The 15,297-nt window shown below is 37.5% G+C and overlaps 1 protein-coding gene across 2 annotated transcripts in view; it reads right to left on the bottom strand.

Moving 5' to 3' along the window:
* HELB (DNA helicase B) overlaps positions 1-12,077 on the bottom strand; it is a 29,448-nt gene extending 17,371 nt beyond the window's left edge. Inside the window, exons 1-6 of one of the 2 annotated variants that reach the window (XM_019640560.1) lie at positions 11,809-12,077; positions 9,960-10,358; positions 8,896-9,065; positions 5,936-6,814; positions 3,046-3,220; positions 1,726-1,867 (exon numbers count right to left, since the gene is read on the bottom strand). In XM_019640560.1, the coding sequence (XP_019496105.1) occupies positions 1,726-1,867; positions 3,046-3,220; positions 5,936-6,814; positions 8,896-9,065; positions 9,960-10,358; positions 11,809-11,995 (1,952 nt within the window). In that variant the 5' untranslated portion in view covers positions 11,996-12,077. The remainder of the gene's footprint in view (positions 1-1,725; positions 1,868-3,045; positions 3,221-5,935; positions 6,815-8,895; positions 9,066-9,959; positions 10,359-11,808) is intronic. The other variant, XM_019640561.1, reaches the window with a different exon arrangement.
* Between the last annotated feature and the right edge of the window lie 3,220 nt (positions 12,078-15,297).

The raw sequence follows: 15,297 nt of genomic DNA, 5'->3' as shown, positions 1-15,297 counted from the left end.
CTAAGCACCACTCTCAGAGCTTGACCAACTTTTCTCCAGACCACAAAAGAACCGTACAAGGTAGGTATTAGCATCATTTCACAGGTGAGCAACATGAGGCTTAGTTATCTGTAGTGGCCCAAGGCCGCAGAGGTAGAAAGCAGGGGAGCTGGGTGGCAACTCTGGGCCCATTTGGTTCCATGTCACTTTCTATTTAAATTAACTTGGATTCTTTGGGACTTATCCATACATTTACATCACACCCTTTTTTTTCTCCTTTCTTCCACATGTATCATATATATGGCCTCATTTTCCCAGTTGACTCAAGTATCCACATCTCTCTGCTTCTATTCCCTGTTCATCCCTCTTTTGTTCTTATATTTCCCAAGACTAGCAAATAATATTTGAAGACAGAGGAAGAGGAAGGTGCCTTGTCGTAACAGTCTCTCCTTGGTTATTTGGAAGAAAACTGACTCTCTGAAAAGGCCTGACAGCAGCATGGCTGTCAAAGGTGGTGGTACCCTCCCAACAGGGTTGAAAGGGATGAAAAGAGAGGGAAAAAGGCTAGCAATGTCCCAGATATAATTTCTGAGGGACTGCGAATCATCATAAATTTCCGGTTTTGCTTTTGCCCCAGGACATGTAATACATTTCTATTTCAATTTCTATGAGCTTTTCCCTGGTATCACTGGGGTCCTTCTGTCATAAAATATCTGGTGATGGAGATTAAGAAGAAATGATGAAAGGAGCTCAGCTCAGCCCAAATAATATCAAAAGGGTTACTAAACACCTAAGATTCAGATAAAACTGAGTTCTAAGAAATCTAATGTGCTTTAGATTCTCCTAAGATTTTTAGACTTCAAAATGATCAATCATCTACCAACATCTCCGAAATGAGGTGTCCTTTAGGTTGGAGCAGAAGGGTTACAAGATAAGAATATTACACATCCAAATGCATTCTTTTTCTTAATGTCTTAATACAGACCTACATCATCTAACCTACTCTTGTCAATTCTTCTTCTACTCCGACTAGCCTATCCAGGATAGACAGAGGCATAAAGAAAGTAGGTTTTAATTTTCTAGTTTCTGCTGACATCCAACCAAGGAAATCTTCAAGCAATAAAACACCACCCTATAAAAGAGAGTCAAAACAAAGATAAATTTTGGCCAATGAATAAAACAGTCTCTTAGTATTCTGAGGTCCCATTATATCTATTACAAAAGATCACTCTAAGGATTTACACAAAGACTAAAAAAAGAGAAGGGTTCTTTTCTACTTAAAGAAGAGTAATATGCCATGGATGCCACCAAGGCTTATCAAGGAGTGGCATACCTATTTTTTTTTGCTTTGGGCTCTCTTCCAAAAAATTACTATGGGAAATTTCTTCCCCAATTCTCCCTTAAACTCTACTGAACTCATTTCTAAGTTTCTGTCCCCTTAGGCTTATTCTAGCCTCTGAGCTTGATGCAACTTGAATTCACATGTACACTTTCTAAACCAGGAAAACACATTCATTCTTAAATTTCAATAATAATTTATGCTGGACCAGTAATAAAAAATATTAACTTTGTTTTTCTAACTGTGGGGTAAAAGGTATATTATATACACCTGAAGGATAGGTTTGCTAAAAGGGCATAGCAAATATACTACACTGACTCGCCCAGATTCAAAAGCTAATACGTATTTTCTAATCTTTTACTTCTAATACAATACAGAGGCGATGCAAAATTTTAGTTCTATTATACCTTGTAGCATTGTTCACAATTAGTTCAGATTCTGCTCTATGATTTGTCTTTAGTTCGATAGCACAATTTCTTGACTTAAGGGTCTCAAAAAGATCTTTCAGCAAGTTACCAGGTTCAATGCTGGGTAACTGTCTAATATCACCTGTAAGGGGAAAAAATAGGCACATTAGGTTTTAGGTAACCAGACCCTTAAATTTAGAAATTATTTTGATTTCTCTCTATTGATATGTGCTTTAATTATGAAGACTTACTCTGAGGAAAAAGAGCCAAAAAAAACTTTGTTTAAAAATACTTGAGAACATTAAGTCTTTAAAAAAATATTTAACAAACAAACAAACAAAAAACATTCAAATTAAACAAAGATATATAAAATAGTGATAACACAAAAAGGTAAAATTTGAATGGAACTTCTTTCATACTTATAACCACAGGCAAACTGTCTACGGGCCTATGTTTCAAGCCAGCATGTAAAGAAAAAACCAGGCCTTTGGTATCTACCATTTAGCCACTTATTCAATCTTGCTCAAAGTCTTACTAAACATGGAAGGCTCTATGGCCTCAAATAAACAAAATAAACATATAAAAGAAAAAATAAACAAACCCAATGCATTTGATGACAGATAAATTCCAGTAATTTAATGATAACGTTTTGCTATATTAAAAATCTTTTTACTTTAAACAAACAAACCCTAGAGATAAGAAAAACTATTTTCTGGGTGGAAGGTGGGAGAATGCCTTAGCCATTAATAGAATCAACTACTTATAAAATATCCTCAAATATCTAAAAATATTACTTATATACAATTTGATTCTCAAACTGCAATTCTATTTTTTTCTCCATTAAATCATATAGTCTACATATCAGTACTACCAAATAGAATCTAACTGAATCTCACCAGAATTGGAAAGGACTTATGAGGCTGGTGAGATCTAATTTTAAACTAACCATTTAAAATCATAAAATTACACTTAAGTGAGATATAATGCAAACATTTTATTATTTCCAAATAAACCTACATCCTGATGTACTGTGACATTTTTTACCATTTTATGGTCATCATTGAGGTGATCAGTAGTAACCCCTCACAACTCTACTGTGTTCACATCCTGGCCTTGCTTATATCCTGGCCAAAACAAAGAACCACCCAAGCTGCTAAAGCGAGTGGTCAGGTTGAACTCAGTGTAGCTTTAGCATGGGCTCTGACAAATGGCGTCCCACCTGTCAGATATAGATATTAAACCACTAAAATGGTATAAACAGCCACTTAACCACAGTGCTTTGACCTCAACAATTAAAAATACAACAATATTTTAACTTACCAAGGATAATAAGCTTAGAAAGTTTGGAGTGCCCAAGTAATAAATTTAAAACGGATCTGAAGATTCCTACAGATACCAAACTCCCTTCATCCACAACCAGAACTCTAACTGAAGAAAACTTCCATGGAATGTCCTTGTCCACGTTTTTATCCCATAAATAGAAGCTATAATTGACCTACAAGCAAAGTAAGGCACTTCTAAGTTACAAAAACAAAAATTTTTTTACAACAAGTTATTTTAAAAGCAAAACTCTTAAATTGGGGAGGGATAGGTAGAATAACAGGAAAAAGCTAAAGAAATAAAGAACACAAAAGTTATAAATACACAGAAAAATCAAACCAAATAAATCTAAAAACAAAGATCAAATAGTTAAAAAAAAGTGCTTCCTAATGACTACTCAGTGTGTTTAACAAGCCTCGTACACATCACTACTCCACTGCTAAAATCTCAACCCTTCTGTTATCATTCTTGATGAGAGAAAGCTCCCTATTCTTTTCCATCCCCAAACACCTTCTCTTGGCCTTCTGAGCTGCCCCAATCACTTATGCCCTCTTCTTCTCCCAACTATAATATTCCATCCTGGAAATAAAGGATTGCATTCCCAACCTAACTGAAAATACTACTTTTTTTCCTAATATTCTAAACTCCCTTACTTCCCCAACATTTAAAAAACCACCACCAAAAACAACAAAACAACTAAAAAGATGACTTATTACAGAGGTAATAATATTTACTATTTAAGGTAGGGAAGAAACTTATAAAATTACAGCCAGGTAATGTTAAATAGTTTGGTCTCTATCATTCCAGAAAGGTTTCTATATTGTAAGTATGCATATACTGTATATACAGATTTTTTAAATGGTATATTTTTATTTAAGTTTTCTACTGAAACTAGATTCAACATGTCTATTGAGTAAAAGCCTTCATATATCCTACCCAGATGCATCAATTCCCTTCAAAAAAAACCCAAAACACAAAAACCCATTCTCTCAGTGGCCTTGTCTCACAACAGAATATTTGGAATCACTGCTAATTGTGTACTTTCTTTTATTTTATATATTCAGCTAGTTATCTTAGAAATGCCTGATTGACACTTTCTGTGTTTCTCATGCTACCAACTCAATACTGCCCCATCGATGAGCACCTGGATTACTCCAATAAGCTTACAGCCAGGTTCCCCTGCACAATAACCCAACATGGGATCGCCAGGTAAAATATAGGACACCCAGCTAAATTTGAGTTTCAGATAAACAATAAATTACTTTTTAATATAAGTGTGTTGTTGCAATATTTGGTACATACTTATACTTAAAAATGACTTGTATTTTTATCTGCCAAATCAGGTAACCCCAGCCCAAGTATGATAAAGCAGTGGCGTAAGTGACACCTCAGTGCTCTTCCTGTACCCTTACACTCTCTCCTGAGCCTAAACATGATGTCAGAAATGCTCTCCCAGCATCCCAGGCAGATATTAGATACGACCAGTTGACTAGAGTTGGACCGTAAGATGGAGTTTAGTAATGATCCCTCTCTGGCCCCTCCTCTTCTAATTCAGTCCCTCAGACTCATCAGCCATGAAGGCATAATGGAAAAAATCATAAACTGATCAGAAGACCCTTCCACCAGTGAGCTACACCGAGCATCTCTAGGTCTATGTTCACTCATGTGACAAATAAAAGTAGTGGGCCAAGTAATTTCTGAGGTGGCTCGTGGCTCTATAATTCTACGCAATCTTCCTGAAAACTGCTTTCTTCATTTCACTCCCTAGCTTACCACCCCAGTAATGGCTCCCAGTATATCAGGTCCAAATTTCTTCATTAGGTTTTAAGGTCGACAATAACAAGGAAACTATGGCACCGTGGAAAGTGCAACTGGCTGGGAAGTCAGAAACCTGAATTCAAGTGCTCATCTGTACCTCTGTACCTGGTTAAGATCTTGGGCATGTCATTTAACACCCCCAAATTTCAACTGGCTCTTCTGTAAAATAGAGAGAGCATCATTTACCCACTTCACTGGTTTATCAAGGATTTAATGAGATGTCAAAATACTTTACCAACTTCAAAGTCAAATTCCTGGTGTAAAGCAAGTTTAATTTCCATTATTTTGCAATACACAGACTTCATTCCAATTAATGCAGTCACCTAAAAACCCTCAATACATACAATGATCATTCTCAATGCCTTTGGAAAGCCTTTCCCCTAAATATTATTTCCTTCAGAAATCTTCCAATAACTAAGTTCCTTGAGCTATAAAATGGAGGCCAGGGTTAGAGGGACCTCTACCACTCTTCACAAGTTTAAAGCCTCAAGGCTTTTAACTATACAGTCAAAACTGTTGTTTTTCAAGCATATTAATTCATTTGAAATTTGTATTATGTGATTACTATTTGCCAGGCACTGTTAGCTGGAGGAGATAAAGAGCTAAACCAGATGACCAAAGTCCTCACTTATGGAACTTTCCTTCTACGAAATAGAAATGTTTTCCTTCCAACTCTAATGCTTCTCAAAATATGGTCTGTGAACTGTGGCTTGGTTTTAACCAGTTCTAAGGCGAAATAGAGCTTGTGCCATTATCTGAACTAACTACATCATTGGGCATACACTTATGTCTAGCTGACTTTTTTTTATTAGACTTTCTCAATAAAAGAAGCAGTGCATTGAATTACTTTCTCACTGGCACCTGTCTCACTGCAAAACCATTAACAATTCACAACTGGTTATTTGGAAAGGGACTGACCATTTATGATTAGCTACGACAAGGCAAGGATCCAGAAGACATTCAAAAAACACCTACTGACTGTTGTCAGGGAGAAATGAAAAATAAACTAAGTAAATAAAATTTGTCTTTAAGGCAAACACTCTCGCTAGAGGAAAAATGTAAAAGGCTTTACCTGACATAACGTATAAGCGCTAAAACCAGTTTTCTGTCTAAGTAAACCAGCTGCTTTCCCTGTAGGTGCTGTCAGTAAAACTTCTATCGCCTTGTCAGCCTTCGGCCGACTTTGCTCGATGAAGGTAAACCACTCTTCTGGTACATCCTGGTCTTGTTCAAAGTCCTCAGTAGCTTTTTTGACTTCTCTTTCTTCCAGCAGCTGTAAATGCTTAAAAAGGTGACTAACAATTGTGGTCTTCCCACAGCCGCCTTTCCCACTTATGACCGTCACAGCATTGGAGCAAATCATTTCCAAAGCAGCCACCTGATCCCAATCCAGCTGAGCTTCATTTATTTCTGCATCATCTTCATTTTCACCAGTGTCCCAAATATGGTCGCCGCAATCCTGTGTGTTCAGAATGTCCACAGACACTTCCAATCCTGTTTCCTCAGGTTTACTTTCATTCACTGTGTCATCACTTCTTGAGTTCTCAGGTTTTCTGGTACGAAGAGTCGCAAGCACCTTTTTGACATCGACATGTAAATACCATGGAGGCCTCGTCATCAGGTTACCTATTGAACAGGCAATGTCTCTTTCAGCCTGGTAAAGGTCATAAAGAAAGACACAGGACCGCTTATATGTCACTACCTCGATATCCTTCAAAAACTTCAGCGACTGCCAAACATCCTGAAAGGACATATGGCCTGACAATTGAGAAGTCAAGTCAGCTTCTTCTACGTACGTGTGCCCATGCTCTCTACATATCTGCTTCAGTTTAGCGTATATTATTAATGCGTTCTTCTCCAAATCAGTCATCAAGGGGAGGAGAGACGTGCACTGACAGAACGCTGTCCAGCTTGCCTCACATCGCAAAAGCTTCAGTTCTCTGTAGGTTATCTTTAAGAAAATAAAGTTCAAGGTACTTTATAAAAATGAGACATGTTGATGAGTATTACTAGAATCATAGTAAAAACAATGTTATTTGTTAATAATTTTTTAAGTCCCAGAAGACATGGATTTCAACTAAACTTGGAGAAAAAAACTACGTACCTAATACATCACTAATTTTTTAATCGACTGTCCAATGAATACATCCCTGTAGTTTTTAAATTAAATTTTCTCAAAGCAATACATATAGTTTTAAAAGTCAAATAGCGATATGGGATTTATCACTAAAAATAGGAATCCCCTGACTTACCCTTTCCAGGCCTTCTAAAGGCAACACTTTCAGTTATCTTGTCCAGAATTTATCTCTGCATTTCTAAGTACTGTTTATACTATTCCCTAATTTTATTTTAAATTTTTAGATAGTTTATATTAACTCCCTACTATGGAAAGTTTATCGACAAAAGATCTCTGTCTTTTATACCATCACCTCCATCATGCTTCCCTCTCCTATCTTTCAAAAAAGATGGGAGACTTATTAACTGATTTATTAACTGATTTTGGTTAAATCAGTGTAAATAAGATTCACAGCTGAGCAACATAATGTACCATGATTACAATCACTTAATGTTGAGCTTGGTGTGTGTACTGCGAAGTTCATGACTACCTCATTTTCTTGACTTCTTTAGTTTTCTATGTGACTATCAACAATTCTGCCCAAATTCTACAGAGGAGGCACAGAACTTCCTTCACCAGGATCCACTCAGGTCATCCACCAGCTCCATTTTTTTTTTTCATGCTGACATCCCTCCTGGAGCCCTCTATACATTTTTATGGGCTGAATTATGCACTCCCACCCCCCACCTCCAAAAAAATTTCATATGTTGAAGTTCTAACCCCCAGCACCTCAAAATGTAGCCATACTTGGAGATTGGGTCTTTAAAGAGGTAATTAAGTTAAAATGAGGTCACTGGGGTAGGCCCTAATCTAATATGACTGGTGTCCCTATAAGAAGAGAAGATTAGAGCACAGATGGAGAGATGACCACGTGAGGACACAGACAGAAGGCAGTTGTCAGCAAACCAAGGAGAGAGGCCTCAGAAGACATCAATCCTGCCAAGACCTTGATTTTGGACTGTCAGAAAATAAATTTCTGTTGTTTAAGCCACCCGTCTACGGTATTTGTTACAGCAGTCCTAGCAAAGTCATACAATACCGCGAAGTCTTTATTCTGGATGGTAGTTTACATGCTGAACAGTGAAACTGCAAACCTCCTTTCCCCACTTGAGTCCCAGAATGCTCACTTCTTTGCCTCTCTTCTCTACTGAATATATATAATAATCTAATGTTCCAGAATCTAATTTTTCAAAGCAGACTGAAATCACAGTCATTTTACGTAGGAAACAAATTCATTATTCCAATAGTCTTCAAACTGGACGAGGAAGGGTGTCTGTAAACATTCTTGGGGATCCAAAAATTATCTCAGAATTTTTAAATTGTATTTTCATTTGGAACACCAAGTACTTTAACCAAACACTGCCAAAACTTAAGTGTCACATTTGGTTTCCAACACCACTGGAGCCTCATAGTCACTTTACTACACTTGGTCTCTGATAAAAACAGAAGTGAAGTCATTTGTAAATGACAGTACTGTACAAAATTTTTAAAAATCAAATGATACCATACTAAACCATGTGAATAGTGAAAGTTTTCTAAAGTTCAAATAGGAAAGTGGGGACTGAGTGACAGAGCACAATGGATTTGCCAAACTCAAAAGAACTCATGTCTTCAATAGATTTGTACTCAAGTTTCAAGCAGCAATTAAGTTACCAAAAATTTTGTCATATTACATTACGTAACTAAACTGTCAATAATTTGAATGTCATTTTGTTATTTTGTTTTGCTTTATTAATTTATTGCATAAGAGCTACAGGCATAAAAACTTTACATTTAGTTGTAACACTCAAAGAAAAATAAATCAACATTGAGGTCCAAACAAATTTTTTTTCTTTGAAAGAGATGCAAAAATTGTGAAGTTTGAGAAATTCTTCCTTATATAAGATTACTAAATGCTAAGCAAATGTTTTACTTACTTTACTAAATCCAAGTTTCCATGGATGCGTACCTAAAATCTCTTCTATCTTTTCAAACACCTTTTTAGAATCTGAGCTTATTAGCCGTTTGAAGTGTCGAGGCAGAAGAACTGGAAGAAATTCCATTATTTTTGGAAACTGCAACGCTGTCATTACACTTATAAATGGAACTACAGAATATCAGAAAAGAACAAACCAAAACATACAAATGAGCTCATGGAACAATGGATTTGATGGACTTTTTTATTCAGAACAACCAGTTCAAGAAACCCAAATCAAAGAGAAATTAATAAATTTACTTTAACCAGAAAGAAAATTGATATTATAACAATTTCTTTTATACCAAGATGGTTTTCACTGTGTTTACCACAAAAATGTATGCCCTTTAAAAGCTTAGATAACTACTTCGTGGCCTTTAATTTCTTCTTGCTTGCAAATAATGATTGTAGAATAAAATTCTTGATTTGATACAAATATAAATTCAAAGCTAAACATAAAAAATAAAGCATTTACATATTAGCCTTTATAATCATTTTTCTGACTGTAATCATTATCCTTTTGTCTCTGAAGTCATTCAATGACATTCTACCAAATTTATTTGATATGACCAAGAAATGAAACGTTCCATATATGTGAATGTCCAAATAACAAACCATATTAAAAAAATTATGTTAAATTATTTTGGACTGAAATTTTTTCAAAATGGATTACTCATATTCTTGCCTTTCTCCTCTGCCTTCTTAAATAAAATAACTGACAACTAAACTTTTTCTTAATGACTCAAGGTAACCCTATGGACACACAAGTTAGAGAGAGAGAACCACAGTTTTAGAGATGAAAAGGAACCGAAAAGAGCTTAAAGATCATCTCACCCATTTCTTCATATTAAAGATGAGGAATCTGGAAGGTCAATAACATACTCCAAAAGCAGTATAAACACATTTTTATCAAACCTATTTCAAAAAGAATACTATGCCACAATACCATAGTGGCACTATTTTAAAACACACTAGTCAGTAAGCATCTCAATGACACTAAAACTCTATGATAAAAATCACACCTACCTTTGTCTTCCATAGGAAGGCGTATCTTGTAATCTTCCTGTTCAGTCTGTGTAGATTGTTTTTTACCATTTCTCCTCATTTCCTTGTAGAAAGTGTTTAATGTTTCCCTAAGATTTTCAAAGCTAAGATTTTTATAGCTTGATACTTTATTTACCCATGCTAAAAACTTAGTGATAATATCACTGGAGACATCACAGTCTTTAAGAAAAAGTGAACAGATATTTTCTTGACTTGGTGGTGACATATCAGACTGTAAAAAGTAAGATGGAAATCCTTGAACTTGATAGTTCCTTGATCCCATAGGTTTGACTTCTACCTTCACTCGCCACCATGGACCCGTTAAGGGAAAACGTCCAAACACTTTACATTTCTCTTGAGTGTTTTCATCAGAAATCATAACTTTAAAAAAGGAAAGTTAATTTAGTATATTTAAAAACCTCTCTCCCAACAGTTTATCAAATCCACCATTTCTCTTTAACACCCTCTCCTCCCCCCCAAAGAGCACCTAGTACAAATGTCTACTAGGGTATCTATATTCCATTTGCCTGTCATCTGTCTCCCTCTACTACACTGTAAGCTCTCTAGAATAGGAAAATATTTGTCTTTGTATTCCAAGAGGTAAGCCTTGGTACCTCGCAAAAGCCTGCTGTTCCTCTTCTAAAAGCAGTCCTCTCTCTCTCTCTGCTACTCTGACCTCAGCCAATACTGACCTTCCTGCAGTTTCTAAAAATGCCATGGTCCCTCCCATCACAGGGCCCTTGCATAAGCTGTTCCATCTGCCTTAAATATTCTTCTCCTCACTGTTTATCCCATTTACTACAGAGCTCAGCTTAATTGTCACTTCCTCGGGAAAGCCTTTCCTGAATCTCATAAATATAAACTCTCATAGCATTATTTACTAGTCCTTCAGGCACTAAGGAATATTACAATTATTTCTGTGATTATTTAATTCACTAGAGGGTAAGCTCCAGTAAGATAGCAACCTCATTATCTTCGCTCTGCAGGGTATCCCAGCAGCAAACACCTTGCTTGGAATATGGTGGCCGGTCGCTAATACTCTCAGGATAAATGACTAAACCCTCCATACATACTTGACAATTTTCTATCTACATCTGCGTTGTCCACTCATGTGACTATTTAAATTTACATTAACTAAAATTAATTACATGTAGAACTCAGGTACTCAGTCGCACTAATTGCATTTCAAGTTCTCAATAGCCACATGTAGCTAGTGGCTATTATACTGTACACTGCAAATAGAGAAAAATGCCATCACCACAGAAAAGTCTACTGGACAGCACTGGTCTGAACATTCAATTTCTTTAATATCAGAATATTCTTTAATATCAATAACAACATACACAGAACAGGGGTAATTTACAGCACAGGAAAGTGCACAACGTAAACACAGATGCCAAGATTATTACCAGAAGGTCAACGAATCAATAATGCCTTGAGGTGTTGAGTGTGTGTGTTTTCTAAGTAGCAGAAAAATAACCACATATTTCACTGCAGGCAGGATACGGAAATAGTTAGAAGCCCTGATTCTGGGTGTGAATACAGGCTCAACATCCACTGTTACTCACATCCTCGACTATAAAACTGCCTCAAAGAGCGGTGAACATTAAATGAGATACTACAGGTAAAGCAGATGCTTCACACATAATACTTGCTCAAGTCACTGCTATTATATTACCAATATTATTTTATCCTAAGTAGGACAAAACAGCTGGGCCATCCCAAAGGAAGTCTGTTAACAGCGATGGAGCGCCTTACTTGAGACAAGACCACAATGGGAAACTTCATTCACCCTCCAATCGCATCCCCCATGGGCAGGGGGCTTCCTCACCCCAGAGCCGCCCAGGGAGGCCGCCCGCCTTTATGCCTCCGCTGCAGAGCTCCTCGGCATCGACAAACACCGGGTCTTCGTCCTCCTCCACGTCCTCCTTCAGACAGTCGTCGCTCTCCTCCACGAGGTCCTTGGGTGGGAGCAGAAGTCCCTGCAGCTCGCGCACTCGCTGATTCCGGGGGTCCATCCTCCCTTCTCCAGAGTTCAATTCAAATTCCGGAAAACCCTGGCCACGGACGCGGCTACCATCAGCCAATCAGCTCCCCGACTGCCCAGACCATCAACTTCCGGGAACGCCAGCGCGCGCGGGGAGGGGCGGGGCGGCGGCGAAGCTCCGCCTCCAAACCACACTCGCGGGAGCGGAGTCGGGACGCTGCGGAGGCGAGACGGGGGCGGGGCGACTGGCGAGGCAGCGGAGGGAAGGGGTCTCGACGCTGCGCCCGGTCATTAAACTTGAGGGTGCACCAGGTGCCTGGATGAAACCAGCCGGCTGGGCAGCGGCAGGTGTGGCTCCTGCTGAACCGCTAACCCACGACGTCTCCATCGGAGAGAGAGTCGCGGAGGAAGGCCACATGTAATGAACCTAGAGTGCCCGGGAAAGCAAGCCCTCTCCCAGCACCCCAAAACGAAAACCTAGATGCCCTTTCCGGACGGCTGGCCACCAGCCAAAGCACAGAACCGCGCATCTCCAACCCGGAAACGTCTGTCTAGTCGTGGCTAGGTTTGAAAACCACTGCATTAGGTGACATTCAAAGTCCTGTTCATCTTTTCTTCAGTGAATACACCCTGACCTCCCGTATTTCTTTAGCTGCTACCTGCTCACGGTGGGGCAGAAAACTATACACTTCCAGCACAGAGTATAGACAGGTGGGGAAGTGAAATGCAACAGAAAGGACAGTGGTTTAAAAAGTTATTCTAGAGCCATGATTCTTATACTTGATGGGGACGCTATTTGAAAATCATGATGCTCTTTGAAGAACACCATAAAATATATTATTACATTACAATTTTGATACTATTTATTATGAAATTACTAATAATACACCTAAAATCACTAAGCATACACTGTTTGCTAAATCCAAAAAGCATTTTATGCTAGATTCTAATATAAATAAACAACAGCCAGCACTAAAGATTTAAGAAAAATTTATGGGAGAAAATGCTAAAATTGATTTTTTTTCCTTTGGGTACAAACGCCCACTTCTGTTTCTTTTAGTAGAAAAAGTCTCTGCTGCAGCTGACAAAATACCAGTGTTTCCAAGGACACCTATAGGAGGTTGAATTCCTTCCTTAATACTCACAAGGGCTACTGTTTCCACCACAACGTTGAACCCACTCTGACAAAAGTTACACTACTGGTCTTTTTGTTGCTAAATCCAATGAATACCTTTTAGCCTTTGTCTTAGCTCACCTCTCAGCAGTATTTGACACTGATAACTATTTTCTTCTTAGAACACTCCCCTGGACTTTTGTGACTTGTCTCCTCAGGTCTTCCCCCTCCTTCTCTAGCCATTTATACTTTCCTTGGGCTCCTCTACTGGCCTTCCCCAGGGTTCTAGCAAGGACCTTCTCACTCTGCAATCCTTCTCTCAATCACCTTTCACCTACTCTTACTAAGTTATATTCTGAGAACAAAAGATCTACAAAGAAATCTTAAACTTCACCACACGCTAGTTGTAATATTGTAATTTTGAAATTATGTAACGTAATTACATAATTAATTATGTAATAAGAAAATAAGTAAATGTCTTTGTTTTTATCAAATGAAGGTTTTTAATGTACATGAAAAGAAATACAAACCTAAAAAAGAAGTTAAGAAAAACTCCTACACTATTAAACTTGAATTGGAAATACCAATATGAGCTTGTGATTTCTTAGAATTTTTTAGCTTTGTCTACTGAAAGGGGCAAAAGCAATGCCATCCCATAACTCTGATCATATCTATCACCATAATCTAGGTTTTGGAATAACTGGTTTTTTTTAGATGTACAAAACAATGCAATAGTTAAACGGTTCACCCCTCGCAAAGTGACCACTCCCCTCTCACAATCAACCGCCCCCCCAATATATATATATCTATCACAATTCCATCAACTCTGCTCCCCACACTGTGCTCCACATCCCGTAACCACATATATATCAAATCTTAGTTGACATACAATATTATTCAACATCAGCTTCAGATATACAGTGCAGTGGTCAAGCCTCTGCACTGACCATGAAGTGGTCTTCCTAACAAGACATGAGTCCATCTGGCCCCCTAAAAAATATTTACAACATTATTGATTATACTCCCCAAGCTGTCTTTCATATCCCTGTGGCAATATTGTAGTTACCAATTTATGTTGTCGCGTCCCTTCCCGTTCTCTCATCCTCATCCCCCTCCCATCTAGCAACCATCAGTTTTTCCTCTATGTCTCTGAGACTATTTCTGTTTACTTTGCTCGTTTAGTCAGTCCTTTAGATTCCACATATAAGTGAAATCATACGGTTTTTGTCTTTTTCTAACTGACTTATTTCACTTAGCATTATGTTCTCTAGGTCCATCCATATCGATGCAAATGGTACAATTTCATTCCTCTTTATAGCTGAGTAATACTCCATTGTATAATGTACACAGTTTCTTGATCCAGTCATCTATCGATAGGCATTTCAGTTGTTTCCAAGTCTTGGCTATTGTAAATAGCGCTGCAATCTTAGGTATTTATCCAGAGAAACCCAAGATACTAATTCAAAAAAATATATGCACCCCTATGTTCATTGCAGCATTATTTACTTGGAATAACATTTCTTATTAAAAGAAATAGAGACTTCTTAAGAAATGGCTGATTCCACTTCTGGGATGGAGAAAGTACAAGGTGAATCTGGGACTTCTTGTACCAGAAGGCAAGGAAACACTCAAAAGTCCTTTTATAATAAAAGGATTCAGGCACCAACTTGAAAGGTCTCCTACTAACAAAATTTAGGAAGATTTGAATATCAAAAAGAATAATAATTGCACTTGATTGTAACATACTGAGTAAATGAAAATTGATGTGTCCATTGTGATATAAAAAAAAAACATTTTAAAGGAAGAAAAAAATGAAAGGAAGAAAAGAATGCCACTTAAAAAAATTAAGAAATTTTTAAAATACAAAACACCAGTTTGTAATCCCAATGAAATAACTTATTCAAACAAGGATCATCAAAGGATACTGAAACCATTAAGTGAAAAGTCAATGGGAAATTAAGTCTCATGGCTATAATAGATTACAAGTTGTAAAGGGGAAAATATACCTTTACAATGGAGATATGTACTTGTCAGTCACCCTTTAATCAAGTTGTCATACTTAGTGCCATTAATAATGGGACAAACTAATGTATGTTTCATTCTGTGATGCAATATGATGTAATAAGATCAGTTATGAAGTATTCTTACCAAAAATATTCAACCTGATTTTAATCAAGACTCTAGACCAGCATTGCCCCGTGGAAATAAAATGTGAACCA

This window comes from Hipposideros armiger, unplaced genomic scaffold, assembly GCF_001890085.2.
Source record: "Hipposideros armiger isolate ML-2016 unplaced genomic scaffold, ASM189008v1 scaffold_51, whole genome shotgun sequence".
NCBI classification, from domain to species: Eukaryota; Metazoa; Chordata; class Mammalia; order Chiroptera; family Hipposideridae; genus Hipposideros; species Hipposideros armiger.
This window is presented reverse-complemented; position numbering and strand designations above follow the sequence as displayed.